Below are 16,699 nucleotides of genomic sequence, written 5' to 3'. Positions count from 1 at the left end.
AAAGGAAATGAGTAGCATCAGGGAGATAGGCTCTTATTTGTCACTTATCATAGAAACTAGGAATTATCCCTATATCACACGATCCATATTGCTACCCTTCCTCACTGTATCTATAAGTACCTCTTTTAATGAGTGTCTGTTTATTTAGTCACATGATATTTTATCACTGATAACTAAATATAACTGAATACAGTGAGCGGAAAACTATGGTATTAATAAAAGCTAGTGTGAAATTTTAGAATTTGCTGTTTGTGAAAACAAAGATCAACTTTACACTCTCCTCAGAAGAGCGACTCCCCCTTTGGTCTTCCTGAAAGGTGACCTTGAAGGTTCTTGAAGGTTGAGATGCTTTATGGTGGGAAGTTGGAGAGTCCGTGGTTAGGTGAGACATAGTCCCAGATAGCTTTCTTGTTACCAGATTCTTTCTTAGGTCACTCATAGATGAAGTATGGTACAGAGATCTGTCTGCAAAAGCTAAAAAGAAGGATTCTGAGTGTGTGTGTAAGACAGCCGAGAACTCTGTAATTTGCCTGGGGCAGGTGTGGGCAAGAGAGCTGTGCTTTGCAGTGTGGATCCGGTTATGAGTTACACAAGGAAGTCTGTGAGTAAGAGAGCATCTGAGCGCTTCTAACCACTAAATGTTTCTTCATAAAACACACTTTTTAAGTGAGAGGAAAATAATGTTTCCAAGAGTAATCTATCTTGTTTTGCCTTAAACCACTGGCTCCATAAATATGTATGGTTAAATAAATAAGTAAACAAACGGAATAATAATAAAACATTCCAGAGCTTCTTTACAAGCTGTTTTAAATTAGGTTTTCATGTTATCTGCAGGGCTTTGGGAGTTATTGCAAGTCAGTCTTACCTCAGGGTTATTTGCTAGAAGATAACTTATTATACTGACTCCATTATGTATTTCCTTCTAAATAGCCAGCAAAATTACAGCATTATAGTTTTATCTCACTCAATCCTCACAAAAGCACAAAAGGCAGAAAATGTCCAATTTCCTTAGAGTAGGTGAGGTTCTGAGCCAGGAAGCTGCTCAGGGCTCAGAGGTGCAAATTGGTGGAGGCAGGTAATGGTCAGAAACCAATTTTATATTTCTCTGTGTATTCAAGGTATGGGGCTTCCATTTATTTTTATATTCCTAGCATGCTGATAGAAAATGAGTTTGTGAAATTTTACTGAATGCTAAATCATTCTATTCTAAATAGCTAGAATAGAATCCCTTTTGCTCCCTGTCCATGTCTTTGCGGGTACTTTCACCTAACCACACAATTTGAATAAGATAAGTTCAGATAGGTCCTCGCTTGTACACTAAGGACAATCATTATTGGAAACCTTCTTCCTCTTCATTCTTTGCATTAATTATGCTTTCGAGTATAGCAAGAACTTTTCCTTGTTCCAAATCAAAATAACACAGATCTGCAATCTACTAAGCACTGTAAATGGATTTTTCAGATTATTTCCATGAACAAATATTAGTTACAGTAGAGCAAGATTAACAACAGCTAGCCACATATTTATGTAGAACACTAAACAGAAGACGTTCTTAGGATTATTAATTGTTGATAAAGATTTTAAGAAATGGTGTCAAGGTTTATGAATAATATGGGAATTTGCCTTTGTGAGAGTTGTAGTATAGAATTGAAACTTGACTGAGGAGATAGAACATGGGAATGTAGATATATTTCTACTAGGTCACAGCTTCTACTTCAAGACACGGTCCACATTCTGCCTGTGTGTGAGTAGATTATGAGTCTAAACAACAGGCAATTTTTCTAAGTGGAAAAGCATATTGTTAGAGGAAAAGATTAAAAAGAAGAATCTCAATTTCTTTTTGTTGTAACAATTTTACAGGCAAATATTCAGGCAATCGAGCTTGTCTATCTAAAGTGCGGTCACGATCTGGTAATTCAGTTTCCATAAGAAAAATGGGAACTCTAAAATGGTCTAATTTAAAAAATTGGTGGCAGGAAGCAGTTGTTGCCAGCCTTCCCCACCTAAAGTGTGAAGAAATGGAGATCAATGTGGCACATCCCTTAACTGAATGTCAAGGGCAGATTCATCATTAGGCCTGTTTCCATCGTCGGCTGTATTTTGTTTGCATCTATTGCCTTAGATGGGAATCCCTTGTTCAGAAAGCAGTTACTTATGGATGTCTTTGCTTCTCTTCTCCAGGGCTGCCTGTGCCATGAGCATGAGGAACTACTCCTCTGTGACAGAGTTCATCCTGCTGGGAATTTCCAACACTGAAGGACTAGAGAGCATGTTGTTTACCCTGTTCCTGGTCTTCTATGTCTTCGCCTTGCTGGGGAACCTGCTCATCTTTCTCACCATCCTGGCTTGTCCCAACCTCCACACTCCCATGTATTTCTTCCTGGGAAATCTGGCAGTTTTTGACATATTCTTTCCTTCTGTGAATTCTCCTAAGATGATGGACTACCTAGTACGACAAGGCCGAACTATTTCATACCAAGGCTGTGCCTCGCAGATTTTCTTCTATCACACCCTGGGGTGTACTGAGTGCTTTCTGTATACAGTGATGGCTTATGACCGCTTTGTGGCTATTTGTTACCCTATGAGATACACGATCATCATGAACCATTGGGTGTGTACCTGCTTCACAGTGGGCACTTGGCTGGGGGGCTTTGTCCATGGGAGCATCCTCACATTTCTTATCTTTAAGTTACCCTACTGTGGCCCCAATGAGGTGGACAGTTTCTTCTGTGACATTCCTGTGGTGCTGTCCCTGGCATGTGCAGACACCTCTCTAGCACAGACTGTGAGTTTTACTAATGTTGGTGTTGTTGCGCTCACATGTTTCCTCCTAGTTCTTACTTCTTACACTCGTATTGTGATCTCCATCCTGAAAATCCGTTCCTCAGAAGGCAGGCGCAGAGCCTTCTCCACCTGCAGTGCCCACTTCACATCCATTCTGTTGTTCTATGGTCCTGTGATTCTTGTTTATCTCAGACCTGCTTCTAGTCCCTGGCTAGATTCTGTTGTCCAGGTGTTTAATAATGTTGTCACACCTACCTTGAATCCTCTGATTTATTCTTTGAGAAACAAGGAGGTGAAATTAGCCCTGAGAAAGGTATTAAGTCAAGCAATGCAACCTTTGGGGTATAAGGAATAGAAATCATTCCGTATATAATTTTGATGTTGTTTAAGGTTTTCTCTTGGTGAGTTCCTGTTGCCAAATGAGTAAGATGATCAAACGTAGTTCTTGGGAATCTCACAAGGCAGGGTTTAATTTGGGCTGATATGTGGATTTAATACTGGAGAGAAGACTTTGCAAATTAATACAGTGTTTTAATTAATTGCAATTTGCCAAAACAATGAGCCTTTATGCTCTGCACAATCTATGTGTGGATTTCAGTTTTGATTTTTTTTTTTTATGAAACTGAACCTTTCTAGAAGCTGTTGAGTATTTTATGTTTCTTTTAATCCCTCTTATCATTCCTTTCCAATATTATCTTTCTATATTCTACTAGATACCACTTTGGCCACTCAGTTAGGCTCATTGCCATTGATAAAATAAGGAATTTGAAACTAGGATAGAAGTTAGTCAATGTGTCTTTATCCTGTCAATCATTATGAAAATAATCAAACTTAGAAGGAAAAAACAATCCATGTATGAGAGACATCAAGTTCAAATATCCTCAAGAATGTTCTGTATTACCTCACAAGATGCTGTCTCATTGATTAAAGTGCGAGGGTGTTGATTTGCTTGTTGCGAACTGTGACTGGTATATGAAAATTAAATTTTGCATAATAAAGTACTCACACACTCCCAGGAAGCAAGAAGAATTGATAGAGGATCCTGGGATGACTAGTTCTCACTCAAAATTCAACATTCAGGACACAAATGTTGGTGGTAAAGAAATCAGTGTAATTTGGAAGCCAGACCAAGAGAAGGGAGATTGGGCTCCATTCTCCTTTTTATTTTCTAAATTTATTTTATTTTCAAGTATTTATTGGAAATTTTATTTATTTACATTTCAGATGCTGTACCCTTTCCCCACTTCTTTTTTCTAGAAAACCCCTATCCCATCCCTACTCCTCATTTTTGCTTTTATACCATTTTAACTACATGCAAGTATTAAGGTCAGTTCTAGGTTGAGGAACTAACAATACAATTGATGCAAATATTCAAGGAACAAGCAAGACAATAAACACAAATAGTCAAAGAGCAAGCAAGGCAATAAAGTTCCATGAATATTCCCGTGATCACTGTTTCTAAGGGCTTATCAGTATGACCAAAATATCTGAGCCTACTTCCCTGTTCTAGCCAAATTAATTTTCATATCTGAAGACTACTTCCTTGTACTAGTCTAAAATTTAGATTCCTGCCTAAAATTACTTCTTTGTTCTAGCCTAAGATTTAGATTTTTGCCTGAAATCACTTCTAATGATTTGTTCTAGCCTAATGTCAAATTCCTGCCTGAAGCCCACTTCCTTGTCCTTAGACAATGTCGTATTTCTGCCAAGCAGTCCATTTTCTTGTCCTTGGCCCATGTCAGATTCTTGCCAATAGCCCCCAAAGCTCTCTGCTTCTCCCCCTTTTTTATTTCATAAACAAAACTGAGCCTGTCTTAGGTCATTCTGACATGTTTACCTTCCTTACCTGTTGTGGAATATGTATTATCAAAAGCAATAAGTTTCTGCCTTAGGTTGGTAAGCCTCTGTGCAGAATCTTACCTGTCCTTGGCTTGTCAGCTTGTTAATTTAATAACTCTGTCTGAGTGTCCACTTTCAGTTTTAAGCCATGTACTTTGGCTGTTAACATGTCGATGTTAAAGAAAAGCTTTAACACGATGGGCAGGAATAAAACTATTCCCAGGACAAAAAGAGCTAACATAATCAAGCTACATATGCCATTCTTGAAGCTTGACCAAAATAGAAATACTTACATCAGGCCATGACCTCAGGGTAATTTTATCAGCAGTATCTGCTGCATCCACTCTCAGCAGAGCAGCATTCTTTAAATTTATAAGCTCACTATATAAATCATCCAGAGAGGCGTTAGAATTATGCCAAATACACTTTAAGTGTCTTTAAACTTTTTCCTTTTTATAATGACTACCACTGTAAAATTTAAAACTAACATGAATCCAATGGTATTTGGCATGACACTTGAAATGACTCCTTACTCTTAAACTTTGAACCACTTTCCAATAATTTGAATAGGATAAAGAGCATCAATCCATTGTTCCAAATGTCTATCTAAATCCTCTTGTATATTAAACACATTAGTAACTTTTTTTTTGCTAAATGACTAACAAAAGTAGCTGTCTTAACTTCTTGTGTCAAAGCAATTGCAGAAGCAGTGGTGCTAGCAATTAATGTAATTAAAGCTGTTATACCAGCAATAATCAAGCCCACTACCCTCTTGCTTCTGCTTAAAGCCTGACTTACTTCTCCCAATACTTGCAAGCTTTTTTCAGAAGACCGAGGTTCTGTGAAACTCATGGTAATAAAACAAAAGCTGGTTGATAGACCCCCATAACAGACTTTCTGGATTACAACACACTAACACATCTAGAAAGCGTACAATCAATGCAATTTACATTGCATTAAACACTGTAGAGGAAACAAAAGTAATTTTAACTTGACAGTTAAAAGAGCCTTAACACAAGTATTAACATTTGTTTGAAATCCAGATCATGTCTCAACTATGTCTTTTGATAACATAACATCACAGAGAACTGCAGCTAACTTCCAAATATGTCTCTGAAAATGTCCAAAACCAGTCTTCCAAATGAAGATTGTATTTTCTAATATTGGAGTGATTTCTAGACTAGCCCATGATTGAGTCTGAATAACTGATCTTTAGTTTGGAAGCCAGACCATGAGAAGGTGGATAGGGTTCCATTCTCCTAAAGACCATCTCAGAGCCTTACGTATGGCAATGCACTCATGCAAATTGATAAATTATATGAGAACCATGTGCAAGGGCTACACCATAGTGTGGTTTTGCCATCCAAAGTCTGTTCTTTTCACATTTTTGTTACTGAAAATTCATGAGTAACAATCAGTTTTCCATCCTGTTCCTTTAATTCTTTAGATGGACACATTGTTTTTCTGCAAGTTAATTCACCTTTAACTGAAGACGTTAGTAGTTTCAATGATTATCAAAATATAATCATTGTTTTGAGATTTGTAAAACTAAACGAAGTTTATTGATTACATAGTCTTAACATCCTTGTCTAACTGCTTCTTTTTCTTGAAATATTTGAAGCCAGGCCATAGTATTGTGACCATTCAAAGGTGATTTTAAAAATTATAATACTTGTAAAAACAAAAAAGAACAACTGTATAAGAAACAATTTACAGAGCAGATAATCTGAAATGAGGTAGTGTGAAATGTTGCTTATGTTGTTCTTACAGTGTGGTTTCACATAGAGTTACAGCAACTAATGGATTTTAGACCAGAACACAGAGACTGACTCTACCTTAAGGACAGAATGTGCCTGGAGAAGTCTATAGAGAAGGTTTAGTTGAAAACCCCAGGGATGGATTTACCTCAGAAAATTGGACATAGCATCACCTGAGGATCTAGCTATACCACTCCTGAGCATATACCCAGAAGATGCTCCAACATATAACAAGGACACATGCTCTATTATTTTCATAGCAACCTTATTTATAATATCCAGAAGCTGGAAGGAACCCAGATGTCCTTCAACAGAGGAATGTATACAGAAAATGTGGTAATTCACACAATGGAGTACTACTCAGCTATTAAAAACAATGAGTTCATGAAATTTTTAGGCAAATGGATGGAGCCTGAGAATATCATCCTGAGTGAGGTCACCCAGTCACAAAAGAACACACATGTTATGCACTCACTGATAAGTGGACATCAGCCCCAAAGCTCACAATACCCAATATACAACTCACAGCCTACATGAAGTTCATGAAGAAGGAAGACCAACATGTGGGTGCTTTGGTCCTTCTTAGAAGGAGTAACAAAATACTCATGGGAGCAAATATGGAGACAAAGCATGGAACAGAAACTGGAGGAGGGGGCATCTGGAGACTTCTCCACCTGGGTATCCATCCCATGTGCAATCAGTCACCAAAGGCAAATGCTGATGTGAACGCCAGGAAGTGCATGCTGACAGGAGCCTGATCTAGCTGTCTCCTTAGAGGTCTGCCAGAGCCTGACATATACAGAGGCGGATACTCCCAGCTAACCATTGAACTGATCATGGGGTTCCCAATGGAGGAGTTAGAGAGAAGACTGAAGGAGCCGAAGGGGTTTGCAGCCCCATGGGGAGAGCAACAATACCAACCAACCAGAGCTCCCAGGGTCTAAACCACCAGCTTGGGAGCACATAGGGAGGGACCCAAGGCTCCAGCTGTATATGTAGGAAAGGATGGCCTTGTCAGGCATTGGTGGGAAAGAAAGCCCTTGGTCCAGTGAATGCTGCATGCCCCAGTGTGGGGGAATTCAAGGGCAGGGAGGTGGAAGTGGGTGGGTAGATGGGTGGGTGGGGCCACATCCTCATAGAATCAGGAGGAGGGGGGATAGAATAGGGAGTTTCTGGGTTGGGCAAAATGGGGAAAGGGGATAACAATTGAAATGTAATTAAAAATAAAACAATAACAACAACAACCAAACCAAACCAAACCAAACCAAACCAAACCAAACCAAACCAAAAACCCAACCAACCAACCAACCAACCAACCAACCAACCAAGAAAGAGAATTGAAATCCAGTCTTAGTGCCCTAGGTAGAGACAATGCTATCCCATTCTGGAATTTTTCTGTGAGCATTTGCTGACAAATTTCTCTGCTGTATCTTTCTCCTCCTAACACAATGTTTACTTTGACAATTTTGTCCTTTGGCTATCAATGTCAGCTTCCACAGACATTCTTTTCTCATGTCTCACAAAAGGAGATAATCATTAGTCTGTTTCTGTAAACTTGGAGAATAAATTCTTAACACATTGTGGGGTAAAGATTATTATAGAACCAGAAGTTCACATTATTAGTAAACATGTGTTATTCCTCAAATGTAATAGAATTATAACCAATAGACATTATGACAGGAACAAAAAGTACTATTTATTTTTTATAATAGTTTAAAAATTATTATTATTTTTTATTTGTATATGAGTGATCTGTCTCATCCAGAAGAGAAAATCAGAATTTATTACAGATGGTTGTGAGCCACCATCTCGTTGATGGGAATTGAACTTAGGTCTCTGAAAGAGCCGCCCATGCTCTTAACCCCTCAGCTATCTCACAAGTCTCCAGAACTTATTCATTTAATATTTAGTCCAGCAATTTTATGATTAGAGTCATCTAGTTGGGCTATCATAATATATCACAGAAGCACATAGAATAAGACACATCCATGTGAGAGACATCTATATGTCCTCCCAGATACCATCTGCTCTTCTAATTACTTTCATATACTGAAATTAAGATTTTAATCATGTCTCTCCTTCTATAGTAGCTCTCAATAGCCAATAGCTTCTTAGCTAGTTATGGAGTCTTTTGAACCCCAGTTTTATCCATGCTAAGGTTTTAAGTGGTTCAATCTTATATACATCAAGCTGCTGTGAGTTCATGTGTCCAGCCGCCATGTAATTTACAGAAGACAGCATTTCACAGTTTGTTTTGCTACTCACTGGCTCTTATATTCATTCTGTCTCTTCTTCCTTGAAGTTTAGAAGTTGGAGGGGATAGGTATAAATATTCCTTTCATGTTGAACATTCACCCTCAATTGTTCTCAGTGCTCTGGTCAGTTATTCATCTTTGCATTGATCACTGCCCTATTGCAAAAAAGAAGTTTCTGTGATCAATGCTGAGAATAGCAGAAATCTCTGGACATCAACACAAATACTTAGAAAGTAGTTTGATCACATTAACAAACAACAACAATGGGTTCCTACTTAGGGCTTAAGTGCTTCCTAACTATCAAATTTAACTAGATTTAAGGTATCATGAATGAGTTATTTTTTGTAATGCAGGAGCCATATCCAACCAGAAGGCATCTAGTTACCCCCATAACAATTATGGTACTATTACATAGTTTGATCCAAGTATCCCTAAAGTCCATTAAAATGATTAAAAATATACCCAGGTAAAAATTAATAGTTGTGTTAAGGGTTAAGAAACCATTTTCAGATAAAAAAATACTATCTAAATTCAAGCATTTAAAGAAATAGTTATGGGATATTATGTAATTTTTGTAGATTAAAGTGAAATAGTTACTTTTCTGATATGGTGATTAAATGCCATGATAAAAAGTAAGTAGAGAAAAAAAGCTTTATTTAAGCTTATAATTTCAAAGATGTAAAGTCCACCCATAATGACTGAGGAGGCATGTAGAAAGAGCAGGAAGTAATCTGATCACATTTCAGAAGTGGAGTGAGAACAGGAAGTAGATTGATCTATAAAACTTCAAAATCCTCTTCAAAAATTCCTCAATTAAAGTGAAGTACTTTATCTAGAAATAGTCTATACCTCTTCAAGGTTCCATGACCTCCTCATAAAACACCACAAACTGGGGACCAAGTATGCAAATGTCTGAGCTCATGGGCATACTTCTTATCAAAACCACAACAAAGTATTACACAATAAGTTGGGCTCTTTTTTTTTTTTTCGCTTTCTTTTTGAAATCAGTACAATATTAGGTGCTTGCCACTTTTCTCTATGTAGTTTTCTAATCTCTGCTTTTTATTCAATCAGGATCCCCAAAGAACTAGGTAATTGGAAGGGTTTGAACCCTAGGGATGGCACTCTTCCAGGGAAACCTGGAGATTTACTATAAAGGAGCTTTCCTTAAATACCTGGCTAGGTGAGTACATCCTATTACTCTAGGGAGAATGAGAAGAAAAGCAGAGATGAGAAGGAAGGATGGAACAAAGAAGAGGTCTTCTCAGCTAATTGATCCCTCTGTTCTATACTTTCTAGTCAGGTCATGGGAGAAGAGAGTCCCAAAGGAGACTAACAATATTTATTACTCCTTAGTGGCTAGCTAGCTGCTGCTCTGTCTCTCAGGGCATGAGTCCTGTTGAGTCACAGATTCCAGGCTTCATCAGTTAGGTTTTATGCTGAGAAGACTCCCCCTCCCCACTCCTCTGGCTTCATAGTCAAGCTGTTCTGTTTCATCCCTTCCAATAAGAGGAGGTGGATGTGGGCATGGGGTTTAGTCCATTGTACAGTAATCTTCAGTGTGTAAGTGACTGTTTTCTGGAATGCTTTCTGATTTTAGCATCTTCTCTTTTGAGGTGTATGTCTCTATGAAGGAGTAAGAGCCCATGCTTACTTGTATTTGCCTGAGTTTATATTTTCATGGTACTTGATGTTCTTACCGTCTGCATGATGACCATGCACCTTACAAACACTCATGTGGACAGCACACAGTCGTAGTTTGAATCATGACTTTTGAGAGCATAAACTACTCTGTATTGAAGCAGTTAATAACACTGTCAACTGTAAATGGCTTTTCCAAATACTGAATATTATGTTTGGTCTTTTGTTTTCTCATGTGTCCACCAGATAAATTTCAGTTTTCAGTTGTACTGACTTTGAAGAAAAGAAAGAAATTTTACGAATCACTCATGTCAACAGTATTATATAATTTTTTGTAGATTAGAGTGTAGCCATCATTTTTCTGATATGGCTATTAAATATCATGATAAATAGTTCAGAGAAATTTGACAAACTCATCTGGATTCAGAGTGAGGAGCTGATGTGACATTTGAACTTAGATGTTCAGAACTGTGAATGTTACTCTATACTAGTGGTTTGCAATCTGTGGGTTGTGATTTCTTTGGAGGTTGAACGACTTTTTCACAGGGGTTGCTTATCAGACATCCTACATATAGATATTTGCATTATGATTCATAACAGTAGCAAAATTACAGGAATGCCAATGAAAATTATTTTTGTCTGGGGTTCACCACAACACAAGGAAGTGTAATAAAGGGTTGCTGCACTAGGCAGGTTGATAACCACTCTTCTATACTGTCAATGCTCAAATTCTAAATTCAAGTTCAGCTCCTTAAGTTTTAGGGAACAGTTAAAAATAAATGAATGGACAATTCAATATCAAAAATTAACTGGTGACAGTATTAGATGAAACCTCATTTTGGAAGTATTCACAATAAATGATTTCCAGTGGGTTCTGTAGACTGAATTTTTTTTGGAAGTTCAGCTGAGTGTGTCAATCTTTTCATCTTCTAGGAGTAAGTGAACTTGAAAATGAGGAACTGCACTCTGGTAACTGAATTCCTCCTGATGGGAATCCCACACACAGCTGGGCTGGAAAGGATACTCTTTGTTCTCTTTTTGGCCTTCTACCTGCTCACTCTTCCAGGAAACCTACTCATTCTGCTGGCCATCCTGACTTCTGCCAACCTTCACACACCCATGTATTTCTTCTTGGGAAACCTGTCAGTGCTTGATATCTTTTTCCCTTCTGTGAGTTCCCCAAAGATGATGCTCTACCTCACTGGACACAGCCACACAATCTCTTACCAGGGCTGTGCCTCTCAGCTCTTCTTCTACCATTTCCTGGGCTGTGCTGAATGCTTCCTGTACACCGTGATGGCCTATGACCGCTTTGCAGCCATCTGTCACCCTTTGAGGTACACAGTTATAATGAGTTCATGGGTGTGTGGCTCCATGACTGTGGCCACCTGGATGGGGAGCTGTCTGCATGCATCTGTCCTCACATTTCTCATCTTCAAGTTACCCTACTGTGGACCCAATGAAGTGGATAACTTTTTCTGCGACATCCCAGTGGTGCTGCCCCTGGCTTGTGCAGACACCTCTCTGGCACAGGCTGTAAGTTTCATCAATGTAGGTCTTGTTGCACTGGTGTGCTTCCTCCTTATCCTCATTTCCTACTCTCGCATTGTTATCTCCATCTTGAAAATCCGTTCTTCTGAAGGCAGGCGCAGAGCCTTCTCCACCTGCAGTGCCCACTTGACATCCATCCTGCTCTTCTATGGTCCAGTGGTCCTCATTTACCTCAGACCTGCCTCCAGTCCTTGGCTGGATTCAGTGGTTCAAGTGTTGAATAATATTGTTACTCCTTCCCTCAATCCTTTGATATATTCCTTGAGAAACAAGGAGGTAAAGGTGGCTTTGAGAAAGGCATTGGCACAAGGGATGTGCACTCCTGGGAAGTAAGCTTTATGTCAAAATCTCTTTTTCACAGATTTATCTCTATTACTGGATAGAAGTTGCTCTTATTTTCACGTGATTTTAAAAGCATTTGTGGCATACTTGATATTTTGATTGTAGATATTTGCTTGATAGAAGCATGTATTTGTATATTTTTTAATTTTTGAGATTATAATTAAAACATTTTGTCCTTCCATTTCCTCCCACCAAAACCTCATATATATCCCTTCCTCTTTTATTCAAATTTATAGCATCTTTATTCACTAAGCTTATTGCACATACATAAGTATATCTGTCTCTCTATATTTGTATATGCATATATTCCTAAATATAACCTGTTGAATTTATATAATGTTAGTTGTATGTTTGTTGTCAGAGTGACCTTTTGTCAATGGACAACAAATTGACACATCCTTTACTTGAGAAAGATGTTCACTCGAGCTGTACTCTTCCATTCTTAACACCCTCTTTTACTTTCTTTTGGGTTCTTTTCTCAGTTTTAAGGTTTCGTTAATATTCACTGCAGATATATTCATTACAGGTTTGTAGGTTTGTTTTGAGTATCAGGCTAATTCTGATAGCATGAGTTTAGATGTTTAGATACCTTCAAATTGATTTTACAGTTATGCTTGTAGTCCATTGGCAGTGAACTTGGATTTTCGTTTCATTTATGCCCATGGTTCTATGTGATTGGATTATTTGATATGCTGTCCAGGTTTCTGCTCAAAGTTATTGAGAGGGGCAGTCTATACTGAGCTTACGTCACTACAGCAGAATCGCAGGACATCTAGGATCTCTAATGCTGAAACCTACTTTTTAAAAGAGAAAAGTCATTAGAAAATTTATAAGAGAAATAATATTTAGCTGATACTATAATACAAACAATCCAAAATTTTAGAAGAGGCTATTTCTGAATCAAGTACAGTGTGTACAGTAGAATATAGTATCCCAAAAGAGTGAAGTCATATAGAACTGAAATATGTAGACATCATTGAAAAAAAAAAAGCCGAGAAGACACGGTGTCTTTTAATGAAGGAGACAACCAATCTAAGAATGGTATTTTATAAAGCAGAGTAAACAGAATCTATACCTATGCCACACACAAGAATATACTTCTACACTCAATCTAAAAACGGGGCCAAATAAGGTATCAAACAAAAAATGACAAAAAAATCCCCCCCCCAAACTCAAAGGGGTGTAATCTATAACTGGCTGTGGAATAGCTTTGTTAAAGCTGCACTATATTCCATGACATTAAAATAAAACCTTACAGGCAGGTGTGGTAGCATGTACCTTTAGTCCCAGCACTCTAGAAGCAGAGACTTGTTGTTCTATCTATGTTTGAGGCAAGTCTGGTATACAGAGAGAATCCTGGGACAACCAGTGCTACACAGAGAAACCCTGTCTTAAAACAAACAAGCAAGCAAACAAAGAAACAAACAAGAAACCTTATATACTTGATTATTGAAATAAAAATAGTAAGAGCTGTAACCTAAGCACTCAGTGTAACTGACTCTGATCTCCAGTGGTCCCTTGTACTATTCTTCCCTTTCTGCTTGCTGATGTTATCTGTGAAGAGTATTTAAATGCTGTGCCATATATTCTGTACAGAATTTATATATGGAGTCAGTAGAAAAAAAGGATCTCAGGTATTTAATTGTGCAATAACAAATAAAACAATAATAAGAGTATAAATGGTCTTATATATAATTTGTTGAGAACATAAGTTGATAAAAGTGACAGAGTAATTCAGCAATATCTAATAAAATCATCTACTGTTACTTTAAAATTATTTTTACATTTATTTAGTATATATATGTGTGTGTGTATGTGTGTATGTGTGTGTATGTGTGTATATGTGTGTATGTGTGTATGTGTGTATGTGTGTATGTGTGTGTGTATGTGTGTGTGTGTGTGTGTGTGTGTGGTGTACGTGTGTGTGCCTGAATATGTGGAGGTCAGAGGTTATCTTGAATGATCTGGTCCTCTCTTCCCACCATACAGACTCTGGGCATTGATCTCAGGTTGTTAGTCTTAAAGATAGATGCCCTTGCCTGTTGAGTTGTCTCTCTAGCTTTGTTGGTTACTTTTTGATGTAGAAGTTCATTTATCAGTCTTACCCAGGAATTGTTGCTCAAACAACATGATAATGCACAAACACAGCTTCCTTATGTGGGTTTTGTGTAGTAAGACATTTGAAATGCATACATATAATGTATGAATGCTTAGATATAAGGCAAGAAGGGGTCACGGAGAGCAGAAGATGCCTGGCAAAATGTGACAGTGTTTGAATTTATGAAGAGAGGCCTCATTCTTGAAGGTGCAGCTTCACTTGCAGTGAAGATTTAGGGTATGCACGATCCCAAGAGACACCAGAAACAGTGGCAAGTGTGCAGGTGAGTTGACAGGAGCCTATGAGATAAGCTGTTTGCACCCATGTTTTGTGGAGCCCAGAAGATCATGTGTGAGACCAATACCTAGACTTTGGACTACAAGATTTGATTTACATTGCTGGATTTTGGTTTTGTTGGAATTGATTATAATGATACACTGATTGTTCTCATTTGGAATAAGATGGTATCTGAGTTGTCTTTGATTTTATAGGAACTCAAGAATGAATATCTATCTATCTATCTATCTATCTATCTATCTATCTATCTATCATCTATCTATCAATCATATATCGATGTATAACTTTTTATTGATTCTTTGTGAGTTTCACATCATGCACCCCAGCTCCCTGCTCATCTCCCCATCCCCTCATTTTGACCTTTCACCCTTGCAGTCTCTCTCTACCCCCTTGTAAGACACACAGGCAAAACAAACAAACAAACAAACAAACAAACAATAACAACAAACCAAAGCATAGAAAACATCTCATCATGGAAACTGTAGTGTGTCACAGTGTGTCCCACAGTATATACCTCTGTCCATACATCTTCACTTGCAAATGTTCATTGCAATGAATCATTGGTGTGGTTCAATATCTCTGGCTTTTGTGACACCATCAGTATAGGATCGTCATTGGGACTCCTCCCAGTTATCCATTGTTGTCCTGTGTCATGAAGATACTGTAGCTTTGGAACAGCAGGACTGGAACATTTTCATGTCCCAAATCATTTGCAGATGAGATAGAGTTTGGCATTCGCCAATTCCCAGCACTGGATCTGGGCCTGGGTGGTAGCTGAGCTGGTCAGCCTGCCAGCTCTCCCTTATCTGCACCACCTGGGCAAGCTCTCCAGTATTGCTCTGGCTAGGCCACATAATGCCACCGTTGGCAGGAGGTAGGTACAGCTCTCCTACTCTCATGCTCTTGGGGCCTGCCCACCTGCACCCATGCCTTCTCAGCTTGTTCCACTGAGTTGCCCAGTCGAGGTTCAGGGATCACTCTCCCAAGTACTGCGGCCTGTAAGGGGCTGGAACAGCTTTCTCGTTCTCACATCCTCAGTGTGAGCTCACCTGTGCCTTTGCTAGCAGGGTCAGCTCCACTCTATTGCCTAGATCAGGAGCAGGACCCACTCTCCCTAGTACTACAGCCAGTGAAGTGACAGAGATAGCTCTCTTGCTTTCATAACTCCAGAGCCAGCTTGCCCAGCTGTTACAGGAGGTGAGGTGGAAGACATCACTTCCATACCTATGCCACATCACTCCAGATGAGGGTCGGAGCCAGTTCTCACATGCTCTTACCATTGCTATTCGGTCTGCTTACCTGCACCCTCTCTATTGGGGCCAGCTCTACTGTGCTGCTCAGAAGCCGTTGCAGGGCCCAACTTCCTGAGCAGGCGAGGACAGGGCCAGCTCGTTTACTCTCATGATCTCAGAGCCAGTTCTTTCGACTGCTACAGATGATTAGGAGCAAGAGGTGGAGGGAATCACGCCACCCCTCACACCACCTCACAGTAGATTAGTGGCAGAGCTAGTTCTCCTGTGCTCTTACCCTTGGGGTAATGTGCTGCCCAGGTTAAGTGCAGGGCCCATTCTCAGCCACGGAATTAAACATGACCCTCAGTGCCAGCTTGGGTTGGAAGCTCAACATGGCCCGTGGTGGTGGCACTGGCCACTCCAGGCTACTCCTCTCACCCTTGAGTTTCCAGTTCCATCTCTGTTCACAATGCTCAAGCTGCTTCACTTCTCTTTCTCTCCCATCTGACCACCACATATTTGCACATCCCACTGCAAGCTGGCAATGTCCCTAGACGACATCTTCCAATAATGCTGCATGGCATGGTATGGTGACAAGCAGGTGTCTATGGCCTGCCTTTGCCATGTGCTGGAGGGCAGGTCTGTGGGTGGCACGGCTACCCACAGGTCTCTGTCTGTTTTCCTTCTCCTCTGCTTTACTGCCTGAATTTGACTTGGTTTAGTATTTATGAGTCCTAGTCATAAGACAGCTTTAGCTGTCAAGCCAGGTATCAGGCCAGGACATGCAATGGATTAGCACCTGCTCTGTCCGTGACTAATTCAAGAACATTGCCACCACCAAGACTGTATATTTTTAACAGGACCTGAGACATTTAATGTGTTTTGAATTTTTTAAAAGGTCTA

The 16,699-nt window shown here is 39.2% G+C and overlaps 2 protein-coding genes across 2 annotated transcripts; both read left to right on the top strand.

The window, feature by feature from the left end:
* The first annotated feature begins 2,158 nt into the window (after positions 1–2,158).
* LOC143438848 (putative olfactory receptor 10D4) lies at positions 2,159–3,681 on the top strand. Its single transcript, XM_076924528.1, has one exon. The coding sequence runs from the start codon at positions 2,159–2,161 to the stop codon at positions 3,137–3,139; it is 981 nt and encodes a 326-aa protein (XP_076780643.1). The 3' UTR covers positions 3,140–3,681.
* Positions 3,682–10,022: 6,341 nt separating this feature from the next.
* On the top strand, positions 10,023–13,889 carry LOC143438847 (olfactory receptor 10D3-like). The gene is made up of 2 exons (XM_076924527.1): positions 10,023–10,198; positions 11,210–13,889. The coding sequence occupies exon 2, from the start codon at positions 11,228–11,230 to the stop codon at positions 12,158–12,160; it is 933 nt and encodes a 310-aa protein (XP_076780642.1). The 5' UTR covers positions 10,023–10,198; positions 11,210–11,227; the 3' UTR covers positions 12,161–13,889.
* The last annotated feature ends 2,810 nt before the right edge of the window (positions 13,890–16,699 follow it).

This window comes from Arvicanthis niloticus, chromosome 26 (assembly GCF_011762505.2).
Source record: "Arvicanthis niloticus isolate mArvNil1 chromosome 26, mArvNil1.pat.X, whole genome shotgun sequence".
In the NCBI taxonomy this organism is placed as follows: domain Eukaryota; kingdom Metazoa; phylum Chordata; class Mammalia; order Rodentia; family Muridae; genus Arvicanthis; species Arvicanthis niloticus.
Note: the sequence above shows the minus strand (reverse complement) of the source record. Positions and strands in the feature narration are given on the sequence as shown.